General features: G+C 32.7%; 2 protein-coding genes across 5 annotated transcripts in view; one reads left to right on the top strand and one right to left on the bottom strand.

Annotated features, from left to right (window-relative positions):
• Positions 1 to 17,593, top strand: part of LOC111055356 — a 45,708-nt gene extending 28,115 nt beyond the window's left edge. For both annotated transcript variants that reach the window (XM_039428712.1, XM_039428714.1), the window contains one exon: positions 17,481 to 17,593. In XM_039428712.1, the coding sequence (XP_039284646.1) occupies positions 17,481 to 17,561 (81 nt within the window). In that variant the 3' untranslated portion in view covers positions 17,562 to 17,593. The remainder of the gene's footprint in view (positions 1 to 17,480) is intronic.
• LOC111055358 (venom acid phosphatase Acph-1) overlaps positions 1 to 24,040 on the bottom strand; it is a 26,451-nt gene extending 2,411 nt beyond the window's left edge. The window contains exons 1-7 of one of the 3 annotated variants that reach the window (XM_039428709.1): positions 23,260 to 24,040; positions 21,672 to 21,770; positions 20,700 to 20,939; positions 19,707 to 19,892; positions 18,858 to 18,981; positions 18,088 to 18,302; positions 16,430 to 16,687 (exon numbers count right to left, since the gene is read on the bottom strand). In XM_039428709.1, the coding sequence (XP_039284643.1) occupies positions 16,508 to 16,687; positions 18,088 to 18,302; positions 18,858 to 18,981; positions 19,707 to 19,892; positions 20,700 to 20,939; positions 21,672 to 21,770; positions 23,260 to 23,550 (1,335 nt within the window). In that variant the 5' untranslated portion in view covers positions 23,551 to 24,040 and the 3' untranslated portion in view covers positions 16,430 to 16,507. Of the gene's footprint in view, positions 1 to 882; positions 1,098 to 1,822; positions 1,947 to 10,985; positions 11,172 to 11,713; positions 11,954 to 13,083; positions 13,183 to 14,039; positions 14,449 to 16,429; positions 16,688 to 18,087; positions 18,303 to 18,857; positions 18,982 to 19,706; positions 19,893 to 20,699; positions 20,940 to 21,671; positions 21,771 to 23,259 lie in introns of those variants that run through there. The other 2 variants (XM_039428710.1, XM_039428711.1) reach the window with 2 other exon arrangements.

The following is a 24,040-nucleotide window of genomic DNA, read 5'->3' as shown; positions in this document are numbered from 1 at the left end:
CCTTGCAGGATTAACCTTCGGTGAGACTAGAATTAATCATTCCAGGATTTTCCATGAGATATTTCAAGGTATAAAATAATATTGAGGTGATTTTTGTGGTCAGAAATAGAATATTCTCAGGATATGCTTGAGTGTTGTTTAGAATCTTCTCATTACATCTCAAGAAGATTCTATAAGTATATCCTAAGATATCCCTGTGGGATATGGATAAGGGATCGGGATTCCGGCAGACATAAGTATGTCCAAGGGATATCCTAAGGAACATTTTGGGTCTTTGTAGGATTTTCAGGGGATATCCTCAATATCCCATTGGATGTCCCTTGTTCATTCCCAGGATCTTCTTGTGCTGTGTGGGTTGTCAATCTATGGTAAAATAAAACTATAGAGTGCTAGAGATTGAAAATGTTAAGACCAAAATCAGTAGCCCATGACGATAAACTGTAACCCAATTTATTTTTCTCACTGAGCCTTGATTTATGCAAATATATCGATGTTCTTCAACTTGGGAAGAAGACTCCTATACTCATAGTGAATCAGCCTACCTCTATTTCAATTTAGCTCTTTTTACTATGGTGAGAATCTCGCTTCAAACCATCATCATTCCTTAAAATAACGGCAATATGATTTCTATTCAATCAATACTGGATACTAGAATATACTGCAACTTTAAATAATACAAGGTGGAGCAGTCAAACTGAACTATTTCAAGTTAAAATAAATTTCACAGGAAATTTTTTCAACAAAATTTCCATTTTTATTTTAGTAGGTATACTAAAATAGTGCCTGGAATAGTGCAGTTTGACTGCCTCACCTTATATTTAAATATTATATAGTTTACGTAGTCCCACATGCACTTGCAGAAAGCTACTGGAACCTACGTACCTTGACTCCATACGATTCATTTCGATTCAACTGGTGCAACTCCATGAGAATCAATGAGTTATAATCGGGAACATGTTCTTTCCACACTCCCAGTGCGTTCAAAAGGTGGGCAATTGTCAAATCATGAGCGGCATACAAGTACAATTGATTCCCTTTAGCTGTCAACTTCTTGCTTCTATCAGTCAAATGCCCTAGAATGGTTTTCAAAAGTGGTCCTGAAAAATTCAAGAATTTTTTGGTCAAATGAGATTTATGAATTCATTAGGTATCTTCTCCACTCAAATGGTTTTATAACACAACAATTACAAAGTTTCAATATATGGTCATGGCTTCATCATTACTAACATATTTAATATTGACAAATAAAAACAATTGATCATGTCGATTGAACTATTCGAGTTTGAAAGACAACACACTTTTTATTTCATTATGGAGGAGTTCCACAACATCTTTGATAACAGTGTTCTATTTATCATTCTCAATTTTCAAATATCCAATCCTTTGATAGGCCTATACTCAACTGTGGTGCATTTTGATATTATACCTTTAACTGAAAATTTCAAATGTATCAGATCATTATTAGTGGAATTAATGAACAAGGATAATTTTATCATAATCTATTTGGATGCTACGGTATCAAATATCAATTACCATACCGATTGAAATAGAGTTCAACTGGATCCTATTGATATATTTATTCTGTTACCACTATAAATATCATATCGGCCCATAGTTGTAATGTTACAAATAATTATGATAGAATTATCAATTTTCAAGGATGAGAGCTTTCATTGCTAACTTAATTGAGTCACATAGGCCTAATCTTGATTGTAAATTCAAGGATTAACTAGAAAAAAATTATAAATTTGAGTACCGTACTGTACTCTTTATAGTATAATTTTACTGAAAATGTTTTTAATACTACTAAAAAAGAACGAACCTCCTTTAATCCTTCTCAATTCAGGTGTGTATGCATTCAAAGTGAGAGCTTTAGCAGCCAATTGATTCAATGGTTCTGGATAAACCTTTTCTGTCCAATTTGGAAGTTTCAAATTCAGGTCTTCCTGAAAATGGAAATCAATGAGTTTCAACATCGGGCTATATGATAAAAAATAATTACCAATTTTTAATAATGATTACGTTTATCTAAAGTCATTTAATATGAGAAAAGCATTATTTTACTCTAGGCTGTCAATAATAATAGTGATATTCGACCTGATTATTTTCCTAATTATATGTTTACTTTTATTTACTATCCTAATTATCTATTATCAAAGTTCGTTCCTGAACGGTATCACGCTTTCTTAGATAGTAATTGAACATCATGTTATTTTATGTTACACATCAAATAATGTGAAATCATGTACGGTAAACATCACAGTTATTTGACTGTGTAATCTCTTTCATCATATCATAATTATAATACTGTTAATAGTAATAGTTTACCTAAATTAGTAAAGTGTGTAACATATTTAAATCTGGGTAGATGAAAAGCCCTAACAGAAATAGTAATAGGTCTAAAAATAAAGTAATTGGCTAATATCGCCAAGCAGATAATAAACAAGATTAGATAGCATCAGCTTGTTCTGGCTAAATGGTACAAGAACTTAAAAAGGATTTGAAGGAAGTTTACTACTCATAAATAGATTATTTATAAAATATTTAAAGATTGAGGTTAGGTAGATGTATTCACGGATCGGTGACCTAGAGATCGATCAAACCGAAGAACGTAGAATCTGACCAAAACCCCTTGGCAGAGCTTTATTGCATTCGGATGGTGTGCAATGTGAAAAAACACCCGTCCACGTGGCTAATTATTAGTTAGCATGGAATTAATATTAATATATAGAATATTAACTAGCATGCAAAGAGCATAAATAAAAAACCAAATAAAAATAATTTAATGTATTCAGGAAATAAGAGTTACCAGGCGCATGAATACCTAATAAAATTTGCATGCACCAATAGTAAAACGGCAGTTAATAGGCGGCAACTGTAGGCCAATTCAAAAATATTTATATATATTTATATAAATGTAGTAGATTTTGTGTAAAAATTTGTGTAATCTATGTTATCAATATGGCTCGAATGCAAAGAAATTATTAATCATATAATCTAAGCAATATTTTGGCATTTTTTGTAAGATCTATTTGAATTTAATGGCGGAGGATTGAAATATTTAAATTTTATGCTAATTTGAAAGTCGGAAAGAGGATCTGTAAAACTTGAGAAGGAAGAACCAGCACTCGCCAGCCAGATGCCACCATAAGAGGACCCCAAATATTTTAGAGCGAAGTACCTTATTAATAATTTTGTAAAAATTAAAGTTAAAGTAAATTATTAAATTTCTTAAAAGACTTCGTGATGCTATTGTGAAGCAGAAGTCATTTTTCATTTTAATTAAATTATAACCCCTTGGAGGAGACGATTCCGGCTACCATATTCCCGGACCACATGGAGTTGGATCGACATCGGCGGCTTACAAGAAGATTTTCGACACGTGAGTGATTAAATTTGAATTTAGTGATGGGCGCCCTAGTGCTTCGAATAATCTGATGATCAAAGCTAGCTCGCCGAAAGGGTTATTATAAATTGAGAAATTAATAAGAGTAATACTTGCGCAAGTAAAAATTAGTATTAAAGGTATTTAATTGAAAGAAAAATATATAGATCAATATTTTAGAAATTTCTATTTAATCAAAGAAGTACGAAATCTAGGCTATCAAACGTATGCATACAATATTTAATTTTTTGCAATACAATTTGCGATAATTTATCATAGTTCTAATTCACTAGATGAATGGCTCTACCTATTCCGTCAGGTGCCGAATCTTGCACCCTGAGATGAAAATATATATTCGATACAAATAAATCTACTAAATACTAGAGATTTTAATATATATATATATTTGGATTATTAGTGGCTAATTTATCAAGCTGATCTTAGAGCACATATTTTTGATTGAATTATCCAAGTCGACAAGTATTAGCAAGTGCATGTCGCAGCTACATGCAAAGAATGCATATGATTTTAAGATAAAGGCACATGGTAATGATTCGTGCCATAAATCTAGAATATAAAGTTTAGCCTGTGATATTTTTATTGATTTCAAATATTGTTCTATTTTTATATTATATTTTTTATCGCTCTATATATATTTTTTGCCTCGATTGATCTTTGCATTATTTGTGTAATATATGTGTGAAATTTTCATGGTGTGCAATTTATTTTTATTCCTCATCTCTATAGTATAAGTATCATTTTTATATATATTTATTATTTATTGAATTACAAGAGTTATTGGAGAAGCCCATATCTAGGCCTATCAAGATTTTTTAAGACTGAATACTATTAGAAAACCACGACCTAATTATATTAAATCTCATGCTTTACCGACTGATGCCAAGCAGGAGGCTAATCGTTATTTAAATATAAAGAATAACGTGACAGAAAGACATGTCGTACCAACGTGGGACTGATGATGAGAGCCAAGCTCATTGAATAATTATTTGAAATTAGGTCAATAACCATATTGAAAATTATAGATAACTTATACGAGTTGTGAGGAAAACTGGCGAAGGAAAATTTGTATTACTTTTTGGGGAATCAATAGCTTTAAATAAAGAGAAATTATATGTTTTAAAGAAAATTTTATATTATTATTATTGTAGAAAATATATTTTATAGAGAGAGCTATTATATTTTATGGGCCTAAACTGCTAGTCAGAAATCAATGAATAGTATTATTATATTATAAGAGCTTAAGTAATAAATAGGTTACCTGGCTTGTAATGTCCATAGGCCTATCCTCATTTGTGTCCTTATTAATGCCTTGTTGGCCAAAACTTTCACTTTTTTAACAAACACTTGACACTTAATCCATTTTTAAAATATGAGTCTCTTTTCGTCCACGCAAAGTAAGGTAGCAGACACACTGCAGACGGCGATAGTAGCGGAGATCGACGCTGAGGGGGGCGCGATGGAGTCCAACGCCCAGATATCTTCAATCACCGCCAAGAATCCTGTGAACAGTAATAAACCGTTAAATGTCTCCCAAGAAGCAATAAGGAGGGTTATAGTAGAGGGGATGATCAAGTCATTTTCTAATAGTTTAGAAAAAACAATGACCACAGTAATGAAGAACTTAAAGGCGGAAATGAAGGAAATGCGGGAATCACTGAAGGATACATCGGTAAGAATGGGTAAGGAGACTGCGGAAAGAATAGATAACCTACCAGCACAAAACACTTCACAAATTCATGAAATAGCTACAAACAGGAACAATAGTCAACTTATTTCCATAAATAAACAACAGAATAGTAAATCTACACAAATAGCTCACCTAAATTCTGATATAAATCAAAACAAAGTACAACTTAATTCATTGGAGACAGCCGTTGGAGAACAGCAATTATTTTCATCTGAATTAAATGCCGAAGTAGTAGATAATGAAACAGAAGCTTCTAGTCATTGGAAACAGGCCCAAGAGAAGTTGGTACAACTTGAAAGTCAAATACATCAATTTCCGCACGAGAATATAGAGCCTATTCCCATAGCAACGTTTGATTCACTACACAGTTTCAATGAATTAGGCCGTTTTGACAATACAGACCGCTATCTCCAACCTAAAGAATTTATAGATCAGATAAAACTAGTTCAATCATTAACACCCACCTCTTGGAATTTTTGGCGTCTTCGTTTGACTAGTTTATTGATTGGCGAACCCCTGATGTTCTTTCGGAGTAGAGTCCATGAATTTACATCATTGGATGAGTTTGTAGCTGTCTTCCTGGAACAGTATTGGAGCAGAAGTAAACAGTTGGACGTGCTAGCGGACATTATATCATGCGATTTCAACCCTAACTTAGACGGTGCATGTACCACTTTCGTCACTGCCCTACAGTTTAAAAATTCTCAATTGAGCGAGCCCATTAATGAATCGGCATTAGCAAGTATTATTTTAAAGAAGCTACCGTATCAAGTTAGAATGGCACTCGCCACACAACCCATTACTGATTGTAAGCAGCTGATAAATCATTTATATGGCATACAGTCTGTGATGGCCATATCAAACCACCGTTCAGACCAGAGATACGCACCAAATCAACATAACTCAAAATTTAATCAGTATAACAGCCAAAATATGAATCAGTACCATATGATTGCTCACGATCTACCCTCAATTTAAACGCCGCTATAATCATAATCAAAATAACAGCTGGAATAATAGAAGTTTTCAGAATCGTCAAACAAACCATTATCCACAGCAAACCTATGAAAGAAATTATTATTATGGCCATGATCGATTCAACACAAATAATGATTACACTCAGAATAATTATAATAGAAATTACAAACCGCCACCTCATCAAATAAGTACAAACTATACATTAGCACATGCAATAGGATTGAATCAACAAAAAATCCGGAACCCAGCACCCAACGACCCGCCACCAGATATACAGAAAACTACAGCTAATAAACCAGGACTATATGATACCCCCGATATAACAAGCACAAGCTCAAATGAAACAAACCAAGAAAAGCAGGATATTTCAACGTCATACACCACATTCAGAATTGATTTACCGGAGACTTTGTTACAAGAAACACAAGATAACCCACCACCAGACACACAGGAGCCCATACAAGACAGCCTACACAAAAAACCGCCGCCCAACATGCAATTAAAGCCAGCCGCAAGCATCAGCCTCTATTAAGTTTCCTGTTCCCCACCGAAGAGCAACCTGCCACCGAAGAATCACTGCTAAAAATAAACAGTTGCCAGGAGGAGACCGTCACCATACTATCCGCTTTGAACGTCTCACTCGCGCATCAAGAGACCGCCACCGCACCCGCGCATCATTTGACCCCACAGCAGACCAAGGACCCGGACCAAGAGGACGACACCAAGGAGGACAGCATACAGGACCGAATGAAGAACATGCATCGCAAGGCCCGGAGACGGAGGCGCCCGAGGACACCCGACCGACATCAGGACAGAGAGGACGGCATTTGGGAGAAGAGGTACCAGCATCGTAAGGCCCGGAGGCGGAAGAAGCGACGAAGGAGGAACCGCGCGCGCCGATGGAAGCCGCATGCACGCTTCAAGAGGCAAAGAAGAACACCGGACCGACACCGAGGAGGACAGGAGCGGACCGACGGCGTGCATCCGCGGCACATACGTTTTAAGAGAGATATTCAGCGATGTGACCGGAAGAATAGGCCAAAAGAATGGGATAGAACCGAAGCTATTAGAAGGACTATTACGGATTCATGCATGGGCAACAACGAAATGGACTACGTATTGAGTTTGATAAAGGATAAACGGTGTTTGAGAAGAATGGAAGCAATAAAAAATAATATAAAGAAAGTGGAAGTACCTGGATATTATATGTTGAGAGATTATATTGTTAAAAAGATGATAAATGTTTGGATATGGTGTTTAATGTTTGTTATAATGGCTGTGATAATATTGAAAAGTGATACTATAATTAAGACCATGTTATTGTTGAAAGAATTTATTAGTGTTGATTGGAAGTGTTATATTATTGAATTGTTTATTATGATAATGAAGCCTAATAATGAATTTAAGTGGAAAGTATCGGATGAAGATGATTGGAAGCTTTATATTATAAAGTCGTTTATTGATGTAACTAGAATTATAACCAATGCCACTAAAGTGAAAATATCGAGACTCAATGGAATAAATAGAAATAATAAGGAAGAAAACAGAACCAGATCAAGGAATTGTTTTAAAAGATACACCAGATACAAGGGCTTTAAATTTATGATGAAAAAATTATCAATTAGGACAGCCTCACCAACGAACAGCAGATAACCTAGCCAGCCTACAACATCTACAAACAGAATGCAAGAAGATGCAAGTAAACCACGAAATTTCTACAAACCACATCACAGAATTTGAAATAAATATGATAAGAAATCAAGGAAAACATTATTATCAAACCGATTACTAACCTTCCTTAATAAATTTAATATTGGTATAGGACCTCGTGGCAACAATCCAATGTTTAATTCCTTCCAGCCGTTAGAAGCCTGCAATAAGGAAAAGAACAATTTTTAAATATGTAATTAAATTATATACATCAGATAAAAAAGGACACAAGCGGGGATAATAAAATTAAAATTTGTTAATTACCTTTTTAAGAGAAAAAATTGAGCAGTTAGGTTAATAGTTATGAAACTCGACAGCGAATTCTGTAGAACCAGTGACCAGCTGGCCAAAGCCACCCAAATCAAACGAATGTAATGTCTGTTGAACATATGTTTATAAAAAGAAGTACTGTACCCAAAAAGTTATTTATTATTGTTATTTATTATATTTATTAATGTCGATATATTTATTTATATGTTTTATATTTATTACTTTTAATTATGCCACGTTTGTTACCTGAAAAGACTTAAAGTGAATACCAGTTACCAAAACCAAAGAGCCATTAGCAAAAGAAAGTATTGTACCTGATGTATAGAAAATTATTTATATTAAGACCTAAGAAATACTATAAGATATAAGCCCAGAAGTTTATGAATCGAAATTATTGTCTAAAAGGAATCATTTATGAGAATTATGAAATGTGTGTAGTTAAGTTGGCGGCCCTGCAAGCGGCGAATTTAAAAATTACTGTGTTGTAAATGTTGTCAGGAGGAGTGCGTTTAGAAGTTTATATTTATGATATTTTATGTGTGTTGAGGAGGAGAATTTGTTATTGTTTTTGATAAAGGTATAAAGGAGATGCAGCAAATATGTCTGCGAAATGTGATAGAAGTAGGAGAGTATAATTTATAAATAAAGTATAGTGTATATCAATGTATTGAAGGGTGGGTTTTCATTAAAAACATTGTGATTCTCAAATATTTTGAATTCAAACCCAGGGGCGCGTGTAACATATTTAAATCTGGGTAGATGAAAAGCCCTAACAGAAATAGTAATAGGTCTAAAAATAAAGTAATTGGCTAATATCGCCAAGCAGATAATAAACAAGATTAGATAGCATCAGCTTGTTCTGGCTAAATGGTACAAGAACTTAAAAAGGATTTGAAGGAAGTTTACTACTCATAAATAGATTATTTATAAAATATTTGAAGATTGAGGTTAGGTAGATGTATTCACGGATCGGTGACCTAGAGATCGATCAAACCGAAGAACGTAGAATCTGACCAAAACCCCTTGGCAGAGCTTTATTGCATTCGGATGGTGTGCAATGTGAAAAAACACCCGTCCACGTGGCTAATTATTAGTTAGCATGGAATTAATATTAATATATAGAATATTAACTAGCATGCAAAGGGCATAAATAAAAAACCAAATAAAAATAATTTAATGTATTCAGGAAATAAGAGTTACCAGGCGCATGAATACCTAATAAAAATTTGCATGCACCAATAGTAAAACGGCAGTTAATAGGCGGCAACTGTAGGCCAATTCAAAAATATTTATATATATTTATATAAATGTAGTAGATTTTGTGTAAAAATTTGTGTAATCTATGTTATCAATATGGCTCGAATGCAAAGAAATTATTAATCATATAATCTAAGCAATATTTTGGCATTTTTTGTAAGATCTATTTGAATTTAATGGCGGAGGATTGAAATATTTAAATTTTATGCTAATTTGAAAGTCGGAAAGAGGATATGTAAACCTTGAGAAGGAAGAACCAGCACTCGCCAACCAGATGCCACCATAAGAGGACCCCAAATATTTTAGAGCGAAGTACCTTATTAATAATTTTGTAAAAATTAAAGTTAAAGTAAATTATTAAATTTCTTAAAAGACTTCGTGATGCTATTGTGAAGCAGAAGTCATTTTTCATTTTAATTAAATTTATAACCCCTTGGAGGAGACGATTCCGGCTACCATATTCCCGGACCACATGGAGTTGGATCGACATCGGCGGCTTACAAGAAGATTTTCGACACGTGAGTGATTAAATTTGAATTTAGTGATGGGCGCCCTAGTGCTTCGAATTAATCTGATGATCAAAGCTAGCTCGCCGAAAGGGTTATTATAAATTGAGAAATTAATAAGAGTAATACTTGCGCAAGTAAAAATTAGTATTAAAGGTATTTAATTGAAAGAAAAATATATAGATCAATATTTTAGAAATTTCTATTTAATCAAAGAAGTACGAAATCTAGGCTATTAAAACATATGCATCAATATTCAATTTTTTGCAATACAATTTGCGATAATTTATCATAGTTCTAATTCACTAGATGAATGGCTCTACCTATTCCGTCAGGTGCCGAATCTTGCACCCTGAGATGAAAATATATATTCGATACAAATAAATCTACTAAATACTAGAGATTTAATATTATATATATTTGGATTATTAGTGGCTAATTTATCAAGCTGATCTTAGAGCACATATTTTTTGATTGAATCATCCAAGTCGACAAGTATTAGCAAGTGCATGTCGCAGCTACATGCAAAGGAATGCATATGATTTTAAGATAAAGGCACATGGTAATGATTCGTGCCATAAATCTAGAATATAAAGTTTAGCCTGTGATATTTTGCTGATATAAAATTATTGTTCTATTTTTATATTATATTTTTTATCGCTCTATATATATTTTTTGCCTCGATTGATCTTTGCATTATTTGTGTAATATATGTGTGAAATTTTCATGGTGTGCAATTTATTTTTTATTCCTCATCTCTATAGTATAAGTATCATTTTTATATATATTTATTATTTATTGAATTACAAGAGTTATTGGAGAAGCCCATATCTAGGCCTATCAAGATTTTTTAAGACTGAATACTATTAGAAAACCACGACCTAATTATATTAAATCTCATGCTTTACCGACTGATGCCAAGCAGGAGGCTAATCGTTATTTAAATATAAAGAATAACGTGACAAGTGTCATCAGTAAAATACTAGCCTATGTTAATTTGAGTGCTCAACCTTTTATATCCGCATAGAAAATCAAATACAAATATATAAATTGTAGGCCTATGTATTTCCCCAATATCATACGAAATTGATAAAATATTTATTGAATAAAGGTTATGGCATAATTATAGGGAATCAATCCCCTGTTATTTTTTAAAATATGCCTAACCTACCTGAGCTCTTAGGATTCCTTGGATGTAAAGCGAATGATTGAAACTTTTCACCTCCATTCCTGTCTTGTTGGTCAGAAACTCAAAAGTTGGCTCATTTTTCTTTATCAATTGCTTCACTTCTTCCAATTCCATGATTTCTTTCATCGCTTCATAGTAGCGGAAACAAGGTATAGTCACAAGTAGAAGCTACAAAATTTGTCAAATTTAGAACAAATAGATAATATCAAAGTCACAAAAGTAGAAGCTAAAAAATTGGTCATATTTAAAACTAAAATATCGCATTCAGATGGAAAAATAATGGTTCTATATTATAGTCCACTTTTTTGGACTCAGGGGACATTGAAACGTATAGAAATTAGAAATTGGGGTACCTTAATTTTTTTCGGAAAGCAATACTTTCCTTACGTATGGTAAAATGGCAAGGAAAGTAAAAATGATGGTACTGGTGATGAAATAATATTTTGTATTTTTTGTACGAAGTAGTATCGTAGAGAAAAGATAGCTTATGGTATACTTTCTCCATGCTAGTATTTATCTGGGTGATTGGGTAATGATCTTAATGATGGATTATAGACTCATTTTGTTTTTATAGAATAATCGATATTCATTAATGAATTGCATTTTAGATATCATGAATCAAACTTTGTGCTTTCAAAGTTGTAAGCTCTTGAAAGTTTCATTGTAAGCTTGATGTTTTAGATGATTTACTAATCTAATGATTGTCTTACCTTGTCCTGAAATAATGGCTCATGCTTGTAGGGTATTGGCTGCCAGTTCAAGTCATTTTTCCATCTCTGTGTCTCTATTGGTGGATACAGTCCAGCCTGCACCAACTGCATGCTCATCTTAGTTCGGTCAATGTCGGTTGTTTGAGCCTTCATAAACCTTGGAGAGTAGATTTCGCTCAAAAATGACTTGTACCTGGTTCTCAGCAGTTTTCCTATCTCATACTGGTTTTTTCTTCCTATCTGTAATGTTTAATGTAGGAAAATCACATAAACGAACACAAGAAAAGTTTATGTTTGCTTCAATTTTATAAATTTGTAAAATTACCATATATACTAAAATAGCCCAAAAATATTGATTTTTCCTTCCATTCTGTAATTTCTAACAGTTAAATGTAGGTACCACGTAAAATTACATAAAACAATGAAAGAGTTATGGATCCTACAAAAATTGGAATAGCCCAATCATTTATCTCTTTTCTGTATAGGGCTACTTGTAATATACATATAAAGAAAATAGAAATTTCAGTACCCTTTTTTTTGAAATATTTTATCACAACATGTTTCGGACATTTATGCCATTTTCAAGTAAAATATTTCAAAAAAAGGGTACTGAGATTTTTATTTTCTTTATATTTATAGCCCAATCATAGTTAAAAAATCATATGAATTCAATCAAGTACCTAATGGTAGATATAAATTCTATGTGTGGTTACTCCTGGTATAGGCATATAGCCTACTGAATACTGTATTCATACGATAATATTGAGATCATGAATATCATAGTAAGAATAAATTTAATTTATATGTGCATTTACTAATAAATTAATGAAAATAAATGAATTCATTGTTCAATTATTTGCAGGCGAATGTAAGGTTTTCTATTTCTATTTCGAATACCGGTACCCATATTTGTAATCAATATTAATTAAAAACATTAGTTTTTCTCATTCCAATATTTCAAAAAACAGTCATCACCAAAACCAGAGAAAACGTATAAGATTGTTTTATCTTAGGCTGGAACACATAGCTTCAAACCAAATGTTTCATATTGAAATGAGCTATACATCTATTTATTGGGATCAATCCTCATATTGGAATAAATATATATTTAATCTCTGATCATTTTGCCTCTTGATTATTAGCCTTCTCATGGCTTACTATCAAACTATATCAATTAATTCTCATCAAGAAAACAGACCTACTAATAATAGACCAATTTTTTACTCAATTGATTGCTCTACATGACCAAAATAGTTTTGTTCCGAAACCATTCCCTGCCACACAACTTCTATAAGGAGTTATTTAATTTTATCTTACTTTTCACACATAATTTCAATAGAAATTTATTTAGATTTATTCAATTTACTTACTTTGGTCAAGGCACCCCACTCCAAGGGATAATAGTCCTTATTTTTATGAGGGTCATTGGGATATGTACTGGTAGGTGTACGCTCACCATGTCGAAAAACCTATAAAATGAATATTCTGTTTATCCCAATAGAGTAAGACATTCCAATTTATATAATTCATTTTCTAAGCGTATTCACATTAATTTTCAAAATAAAACTTTGTACATATAATTGAACTGAGAAAAATACCAAACTTACTCATCTATTAGTGATTCAATAATTATTACAGTAAACTAAGTCTCCATTTGAACACAGAAAGCTATCTTAGAAGCATTGATGTTACCGTATCCCTGTTGATGAGGAACTCACTTAAAAATGTTCTGCATTCATTATGAATTACAAGTAACTTTTTGTGTACGGCAGTTGAGAAGTTGATATTGTGGTACGGTAATTATCCATATTAAAAAAAAGACTGAAATTGTCAAAAACCATAGATTTATTGAAATTAATGCAAGTACCTATGTACATGACAGAGAAAGAATTGATAGTTATCAATAACTCTGTGGTTTTTGACAATTTCTTAGTCTTTCTATTCAAAATTACAAGTCAGGTACATAACCAAAAGTACCGGTATTTACAGCAGCTCTGGTGTAGAATAAAATAGCTCATTCACAGCTCTCTGGAACCAATTATTTCAAATTTTAGAATAAAAGAAACATGAACAATAGTATTTGTTTTGGTTTTTTTTTGTAACTACAATAAACATTTTTTAAAGTTATATATTTATATATACTTCACCGAAGATGCGGTATAACAAGTTTTAGGTGAAATTTCAAACCCTTGTAGGGCATGCAGTTTATTTAGTGTAGAGCTTGATTTTGAAAAGACTAACTGTAAATATCAATTTATTTCAAACAAATGTATCACCGTATTCAAAAAACATTAGACTACATTGCCTTAATTAAATGATTACTTACTGCAACAACTAACCGTAGACTATTGGCTGGCAATGGATCACTGGCACAAGTATTGAATAAGAGGCAAACAACAATAATACTGAGAGACTTCATCCTAAAATCATGAAAATCCGAAGATTATAATATAATTGACTCTTATGCTACAAAGAGAGCTGGGTTCTCATGAGTGAGATGAGTTACTGTCACACAACCCTTTTTATTCCTTTTAGATAAATTCTCCATACATACCGCACCAGGAAAACCGAGTTTTTCCTATGGGTACCTAACTGATAACATTTTCAGAAAATTTGCGAAATGCATATGTGCTATCAATTTTACTTGTTATACAACTATCAACCATTCATGAAGGTCAAGATTGTGCTAATTTTTATTACAAATCTATTGCTAATCGTACTATAAACACAAACAGATTATTTAGTAGACAATTTTTTCTTACAACTTATGTGGAATTTGATCACTGATAAAGAGTGTGGAATTGAGAAATTGCAATATCTCAATGATTAAAAAATATCCTAGATGATTTTCAATGTCAATGAGAAGCGAAAGCCCTTCCAATTCAATATGATAATGGCCTATTACATAGAGGAAAAGTAGGCGAGAAAAGTTTCTAACGCCAAGAGTACTGTAAAGAAACTTCTGGATGAATTCTCTATTTTTTTCTATCAAATTATTAAGAGTTCTATCATAAATCTGAAATCTGTGCATTGGGTGCGCTGTAATTTACTAGTAGTTCTGTGAACAGTAGACCTCACGCAGTATTCTCATCCACAAGTACATGATTGAAACTTATGGAAATACAGCAATAGACTGGCTTCTCCACACATCTGTGTAATCACTTGTCAGCTGATTTATGATGAATCTAAAATTATAACATAATGCTAAATCGAGATGGTTCTCAAAAAAATTGAACAAATAGACAATATCAGTTATTCAATAAAATCTCTTCATATAATTTTTCGAAAGTGGATTTTGATTTATACTAGTAATCTATATATATAAAAGCGAAATCACTGACTGACTGACTCACTCACTCACTCACTCGCAGAACTAAAAATCTACCGGACCAAAAACGTTCAAATTTGTTAGGTATGTTCAGTTGGCCCTTTAGAGGCGCACTAAGAAATCTTTTGGCGATATTTTAACTCTAAGGGTGGTTTTTAAGGGTTTAAAGTTCTTTTAGCATGTATATTCTTCTTATTCCAATATCTTAAAATTATTATAATTGAAATGTCCATACCATATGCTAATATAGAACTATAATCTAGAGAGAGTACCTCTTTGAAACAGTTGTTCTGGTAACTGAATTGAAAATTTTGTCAGGTTGGCATTAAGTTGAGTTGACTTTGTTAGGTTGGCACCAAGTTGATGATTGAAATGCATTTATCCAGGACCTCCTAAATACCAATTTATCCAATTAGCCAAAATTAGCGTTTTCTCAGCTTTTCTGTGTTTCCTCATCTTTTTCAATAATTGATGGAAATATATTAATTAAAAAGATTCAGTACACAGGTTTAGCTGAGGTGGAAGAATTTTGTTCGCCAAAGATACGCCGATATAGTAACAGGTGTTTTTCGTGATCAAATTGACATAATACGTTCAAATTCGGTACAGATGTTCCGCTGAGGTCTACATGCAGGCGAGCGAAGCGAGCCCGCTGATCTCATTTTTGGACGATCCAGTCGGGGGGCTAGACGGATATGGCTTGCGAAGCGAGCCTGACGGCTAGTATTCTATAGTCTGATTTTTACTCTAATATTGGCGTATGAAGGAGGCTCCGTTTTCCTTTTATATTATCCTTGAAATGCGAAATTTCCAAAACCTTGTATATACGTCGACGCGCAATTAAAAAATGAGCATACCTGTCAAATTTCATGAAAATCTATTACCGCATTTCGTCGTAAATGCGTAACATATAAACATTCAAACATTTAAACATTCAAACATTTAAACATTCAAACATTTAAACATTCAAACATTTGAACATTCAAACATTTAAACATTAAGAGAAATGCCAACTCGTCGACTTGAATCTTAGATCTCACTTCGCTCGTTCAATTATGAAATAAACCACTGAATTCATATGGTATTCAAATATCCTATTATTGTTTGCCTTTGGGTACTAATTATCAGGCTACTTAGAAAAAGTCGGAGCTAACCTTCTATTGGTCTATAACTGATTAAATTGGAAACTTTAGTACCACCACCCTCAAAAAGGTCATCGGTTGTTATATTAAACACTGTTGATCTTTTTCTATTGGGACCGTCCTCCCCACGAATGGTTTTTAACACCCCCCCCCCACCCTCTGTTACTACCCCTGCTTAACAATTCACTCAATATTGAGAAAAGGCAAATTGGAATTGTTAATTGAAAATTATTAGAACATCAAAAATTAATCATAAGATGCGTTTATTTATGCACAATCACAGATAGTTTAATGAATAATACTGATGTTCATTTGTGTCTTTGTTCATATTTCTGGAGCCTTAGGTGGTACATATTTGGGATCTTTAGGCATGCAATCCTTCATCAAGTCATCTGGTAAAACATCTTTTTTCAGACGTAGAATTTCGTTGAGAGTGCATATTTTTTCGCAACCAAAAGGTGTGAGTTCCTCAAGTCGATGAACTTTGGACTTGCGAAAAAATACCTGAAACATATAATTTACAAAAGAAAACGGTTATCAGGCTCAGCTAATTACCGGTACCGGTATTAACAATCCATATTCTCACTCTATCAATATAGCTCTATTTTTTCGCCACAATGGTTTGTTTAATGGTAAATTCATTATTTGAATGATATATAAGCTATTGATTTATTATCTAAGTTGGCAATATGAGTTATTAATAAGCATGAGAACGTTTGAATCAAGAACTATAACTTATAGCTATGCAATATTAGAGATTGTCACTATATATTGCATAAATAACTTGAAAATGTCACAATCACTCAGCAACTATTGGAAATACAATTTTTTTAGTGACTTGCAATTGCCATACTAATGTTCGACACTATTCAATTGGGAACTAGTTAATATAGTTACTAGAATTTACTATTAATTCAGTTTTTTGAAAGCTAGTAGGAATTTGAAACTATAGTCTATCCATTGAAGACAAGGCACAGAGTTTGTGTTTTAAAGATTTATATAAACCTCTAGTTGAACAAAAGCGTCGTTCTATAAAATGTATCTTTGTATAATATGACATAGTTTATAGTCAATTCTATAGGCTATAGGTTAAACTTGCGGTGACTTTGTCTCCCAAGTTTAACCTATAGCCTATAGAATTGACTATAAACTATGTCGTATTATAGTATATACAAATTATGATATCATGCAGAGTATGATGCAAAATAATGATGATAAAAATTATGTATTTTATCTAATAAAACAAAATATCCACCATGCTTGAAATTAATATGTTCTAAATATTATTTTTTTGCAGATTCTGCAGCTGAATCCAACATGCTTCGACGCTACAAAAGATCTTTGGGCAGCAGAAACTGAAATATATTTCAATAAATAATTTGTGATTTTTGAAGTGGATCTCATTTGTTTATAATGCCATGATTCATTTTAAGGAGTAACAGTTGGTTTCACTTTGGCTAAGAGTCTAACTCTTGAAAATAAACTTGAATCTATATACTTTTCAAAGTAAAAGACAAAGTCACCCCTACCCGTGGTTGACATAGTCACTTATTTTCAAAAAAATACATTTCTAGTAAAGTGAAGAAATATAGTAACTTTTTATAATGAAAAATACTCTTTCAACATTGCAGAATACAATAAAAAATAGTGCAAGAGGGTTTTCCCAACTCAAGTATTGATTGCAAGCTATTTAAAATTTCAACTCCTTAAAATTGGTACAAAGTCACCCCGGTTTACCGTAATGTCAAACAGCTCATTAGTAGCCTACTGTATAATTTAGGCCTAGTTTACAATTCAAATTGGTATTTTTATCAGTTTATCATCCAAATTATGCTCTTTTTTTGTCATTTTATCATTTAAATAGGCCTGATGCACATTTTTATAATTTTATACTGTAAACATACCTTTATTACATGCGGATCATCGCGTTTCAACTCGTGTAATTCTAGAAGAATGAGTGCATTGTATTCAGGTGCATGCTGCTCCCACACACCCAAAGCGTTCAACAGATGTGCTATGGTCGAATCATGACCAGCGTACAGATATAGTTGCTCTTTTTTGTGTGTCGGCTTCTTAATTTTATCAATCATATGCGTCAGGATATCTTTCAAAAGTGGACCTGGAATGATAAATCTTCAATCAGCAATGCATTCACAAACACTAGAGAACAGGCATCACTTTATAAACAGGCTGTGGAAGCTTAATTTGAAACAATCAACAGTGAATGAAATCAACTTGATATAACATGCCTGATAATGCAAGGTCGTGCATTACTGATAATCTCACACCCAGTAACTCAATATTTTTATTGACATATAAGACGTGTGTAGCTGAATAGAAAATTTCCTGTAATAATTTTTTATAGTCCCACAGTCAATTTTTATTAGTTCACATAGAAAATCAACTAGGTAGTCTTACCGAACTCTCACGTAGTACACGGTGAAAATTTATTTTTACCGGCTTTTAGCACAAAGTTGTGATATTTCACATAAAATTATTATTTTAGCTCTCTTTTTTATTATTGAAGTCCATATTATCATTGACAAAGCATATTATACGCTAGTTATATATTCTTTCCTATATTTCCTTCCATAGTAGTTTGTTTATTGTGCAATAAGAGTATGTTATATTTTATAAATTTTTTGATCATATTTTTCCACATGAAAATTCTCACCTCCTTTTATCCTTCTCAGTTCAGGTGTGTATGCGTTCAATGTGAACGCTTTCCCAGCCAATTGATTCAATGGTTCCGGAAACACTTTTTCTGTCCAGTTTGGAAGTTTCAAATTGAGATCCGTCTGAAACAGAGTGATCAATTTGAATAGGCAACTCAATTTTCAGAAATATATTTTCAAAATTCCTTGTAAGTGTTGTTCTCATAATTCAATAGAATCCTTTGTACCCAATTTTATCCCATCGTTACTGAGCTTGAGGGAAAAATAAATTAATATCTATGAAGGATAGAATATGATATTATTGCAATTTTTTGATAATATTGATATATCTCTGTAGGGTATGTTGATATTGTGGAATATCTACAATTTTCCTGTAATTCAGAGTGTCTAATACGTGGAATTGACAAAGCAAGATTTTTCTTGAAATTTAGTAATTTACTCTGTTTGTGATCTAATTCATCAAATTGTGTTTTTATTTCATTATGAAACGATTCTGAAACATCTCTCTGCTCAATTTACTATATTCTACTGTAGCTATACCGTACTACTAGATACCTTTTTACATTTTTATAATGCAATGTTTTTATCGTCTCTAGCCATACACCAATCTTTCAAACATATTATGTTGTAGGTCCTACTTATAAGGAATAAAGATAGACTATGAATACAGTATTTAAAATTACATTATTATACACATTTTTAAATTTTAAAATACGGTAGGTTAATGAATTGATAGATATATTACGGCATAATATAGTACGGCATAAAATATTTACTTGGTACCAATTAAAATTGTCGTTGGTAATTTTTAAATCTTGGATCAACTAGGTGAATCAGTGAATGCATACCTCAGCTTTCAGAGTTCCTTGCATAGAAAGAAGATCATTGAACGTCTTTACCTCCATTCCCGACTTATTAGTCAAAAGCTCATAAATTTGTTCATTTTGTTTGATTAACGTTTTCACTTCTTCACGCTCTACAACCTCTTGCAGTGCCTCATAATAACGGGGACATGGTATGTTCACAAGAAGAAGCTGAAAATTCAACAAAAAACAAAAAATAATATGATATAAATAATAACATAAACATAATGAAAAAAGTTGATACGAAAATGAGCTACCATATTCAGAATAAATAAATGGATTAAAAAAATGAATGAATGAATTAATGCAAAAAATAAATGAATAAGTGATGAATAAAAAATTGGGCGAGTGACCAGAGAATGGGAATTTAAGTTTGAAATTATATTAGAGTAAACATTTGGAATGCAATTTCTGGAGGTGTTATAAAAAAATTCCAAAATAGGAATTCCATATTGAATTTCTATTACCGTATATTAATTCATGTAATTAAATATCGAATTCTTTGTAATTTTGTTAACATTCAGAGAATTCAGATTCAGAAAAGTTGAATCCTAAAGTTGGTGCTATTTATCAATATTTTTATACATATTTTGTGAAGAATTCATATTTTTCTCTCAGTCAGTAGGCTATTCTTCATATCATGTATATTCAATGTGTTATCTTTGAATTATTTTATTTACTTCGATATAACTTGATACGCCTACTTTTGAACGTTTTCTACTGCATTTTTAGTCACTCAACTCTACTACTTAGTTAACTTTACCGGTACTTAATTGTATTTTGATAGATTTCTGATTTTATTTCATGATAGTATAGTATTGTGTACTTGGCTGGCTCAGGTCTGGTGTAAGAGTTGTGATGTCTGATTCATGATAAAGTTATTATCTGAGAAGATTACAAACAGTATATACATTGAAAAAATCCAAGAATCTGTAATTTCTACAAAATAGTGTGTTCAACATTAAATCTTGTGTTCACCTTGTCTTGGTCCAACGGTTCATACTTGAAAGGAATCGGCTGCCAGTTCAAGTCGTTGTTCCATTTCTGTGCCTCAGTTGGTGGAAACAGTGCAGCCAGCACCAATTGCATGCTCATCTTGGTCCTGTCAACGTCAGTTGATTGAGCAACAACATGCTTTGGAGAGTAGATGTCGCTCAAAAATGACTTGTACCGGGTCCGCAGCAGTTTCCCAATCTCGTATTGATTTTTCTTTCCCTCCTGGAAATTCAAGAATTTATGAAGAGCAAATACGGAATAAGTAACAAAATAATATAATAATAATACTGAGGGTAATGCCCACATAAGTTCATAGGCTTGTGCGTGGGTAGTGAGAGGGATGATGATGAGAGATGACGACTACCATAGAGATAGAGAGGGATGATAAGCCAACTATCATTAAAATGTAACCAAAATAAGCCTTCAGGTAGTCCTGGTATGGATAGTATCAGAAAGAGAAGATACTGCCAAAGAAGAACATAAATATGAGATAAGATACCAAAGAATAGTCAAAGAAGAGATTCGTTTCTGATACTCTGATAGTAGCCCACGTTGGACTTGCGGAAAAATCTCAGTTTTTTTGTTTTTTGATTAGTGAAGCTAATTATTAATACGCTATTAATTTTCCTAATTTGTACGATTAACCTACAAGATGTTATTACAGTTTCGCATTCTTGATTGCCATTTCGCTATGGGTGATGTTCATAATAACGTTTACTATTGGTCATATGAGAAGCAAATCCATGGAGTAATCCATCATCTTTGTTTATCCTATTGGGGATCTTACGGCTTCATATTTACTTTATAAACATGTTTCGTATGTAGGCCTACTATGTAGCCTACCGGTAGTGATCATAATTTGACAAACAAATATTGATTTGTTGATTAAATTAAAAAATTATTCAACTTCAAAAGAATTCCACTCATTTCTATATGCTAAATAAGTTTACTTACATTGGTCAAGGCACCCCATCCCATGGGAAAGAACTCATTGTTGATGTGTGGATCATTAGGATATGTGCTGGCTGGTGTACGCTCTCCATGACGAAAAACCTGTAAATGGACAATAGTTTGGAATAATTATTTGGGATAATTTTTGATTAATTATCACACAGAGATTATCACTATAATAAATGGTTTTATTGTTATTCTTCAAAACATTTATATATGTAGATAGCCATGTGATTGTTACAACTTTTGTAATGTTCTCATGAAGTCATATTCGATTGTAAAATCATCTCATTAATATTGAAGTATTGATCCCATGTTTCCAAATTGAAGTATTTATTATAAATTTTCATCAGTGTAACTTGTGTTATAAGATACTATTTATACAGTGTAAAGACATAACGCACTTTGAACCAGCATGAAGCTTTCAAGCTCTGCGCACATCAACGCTTGATGATTTAGGGGGGGGGGGTGCAGGAGCAATGCGATTTTAAAGCAGATTTTATATTGAAAATCGTTCCACTCCTACTTCACGCACTGATTCCGCGACGGTATGTTCGCAAAACCAGAAAGTGAAAAAGTACACTTTCTTTAAAATAACAAAATGAATAGTACGCTGTACTCCCCAGACCGGGGAAGTGGTTAACTGTCAATGTACAGTGATAACATGAGCCTTTCTTTGACGTGATAATAGATTAATTATTGATTGTAAAGATCGGAAACAATTAGGCCTACTTTGACTACTACAGTATATCCTAAGGAACTAAAAGTAAAGAAAGATTGAGTTTTAAATTTGGATTAATATTGTTAAATCATAGGCTATAAACTATAGTCTATAATATATTACACAAAGCTCAAAGTTACACCTAAAATTTGGGAACTGAGGAGAGGAGATTTGACTGAGCTGAGGAGAGAGCGAGAGGTGAACGAGTCCATTCTATCACAATTGCATTGTTCTTATTCTTATTTATCAGATTCCAGATTGTAATAGTTGGGAGAAGGAAGGAAGGAATCTGCTTGCCTTTTATACATTACTTCCATTCAAATCCCAACCCTAGTGTAATGATTTTCACTTACTAACTTATCCAACCATTGAATATGGCTTACAGTAGGCCTACTCTATGGTTTTATTGTGCCCCCCCTTACCGTGGGGCTGCGGGCGTGCGCTATTTACGCCACTGCGCTATTCACTTTCAACTGACAGCATTAGTCATAAATAACATGAATACTTCCGATTCAAATTCAACTATCTTGAGAGTTCAAAGTGAATTTCACTACATAAGAAGTGACTCTGGATGAGCTAAAAAAATCAATTTATTAATTCTCAATTGTATATATATTTTATTATCATGATCTCCTCTATTCAATCCAGTGTAATTCAACTATCTGATTTATATCGATAAATAAACAAATTTGAATTTGAAAATAGATACATAATAATTAATCCTGAGGAATGATAGAACCTCTAATATACCCAAAAAATAAACTAAGTATACTGAATAACAATAAAATAAATTAATGCTAATAAAATAACTTGGTAATGAAATACTATCTGAATAAATACAAAATAACAATAATGCTAAATAATACTGACCGCAACTACAAGACGCAGACTACTGGCCGTTGTCTCACTGGCGTTTGTATTGAACAGAAAACACGAAATAATCACAATAATAATACTGGACACAGTTATGCCAAACACAGTGAATTTTGAAGACGTTGCCATGATATTGAAATTTGCGCCCCCTTCAACTTCAACAGCTGCTGCTGCTGCCGTCGCTTCGTTTGAAACAAGATGCTTGTCAGCTACTGATGAACGATGTTTGCCACGATTTTTTAAACTGGTTTCAACGAAAGATTGCTGCTTGTCGTCATGGTAAAACATAAAATATAACGAACTTCCTATCAAATTCCCTAATCACTCAGATATTTTGTAGATAATGTTCACGCACTGATTTGTTGTTGGAGAGTAAACAAAAGTACGGTACTACACAAGACATAACCTGAAACCTGTAACTTGGGATTCACAAGATTGCAAACTGCAAACTATAAAATGACAAGATGAAAATTTTGAGGAGCGTTCAGAATATTAATTCACATGTGTCGTGTTTTTGTATACAGGTTGGCCTTCGAATCTCCCTCTCTGTAGTCAGATTCACGTCATACTGACAGCATGGATTGACTAGGGAGGATTGATATCATACATTGGGATAGCTGACAAGTGAAGCTCACTATATGAAGACTTACTTTAGAATGACAGCATTGGTTGAATGGGGAGCAAAGATGATTCTTATAAGGAATAGTATAGTCAAACTGACAGTTTGAAGAGAATCTCACTATAACAGAATACAACGTGCTATCGTTTCCGCTTGCTT

The sequence above is a fragment of the Nilaparvata lugens genome, chromosome 5 (assembly GCF_014356525.2).
Source record: "Nilaparvata lugens isolate BPH chromosome 5, ASM1435652v1, whole genome shotgun sequence".
In the NCBI taxonomy this organism is placed as follows: Eukaryota; Metazoa; Arthropoda; class Insecta; order Hemiptera; family Delphacidae; genus Nilaparvata; species Nilaparvata lugens.
This window is presented reverse-complemented; position numbering and strand designations above follow the sequence as displayed.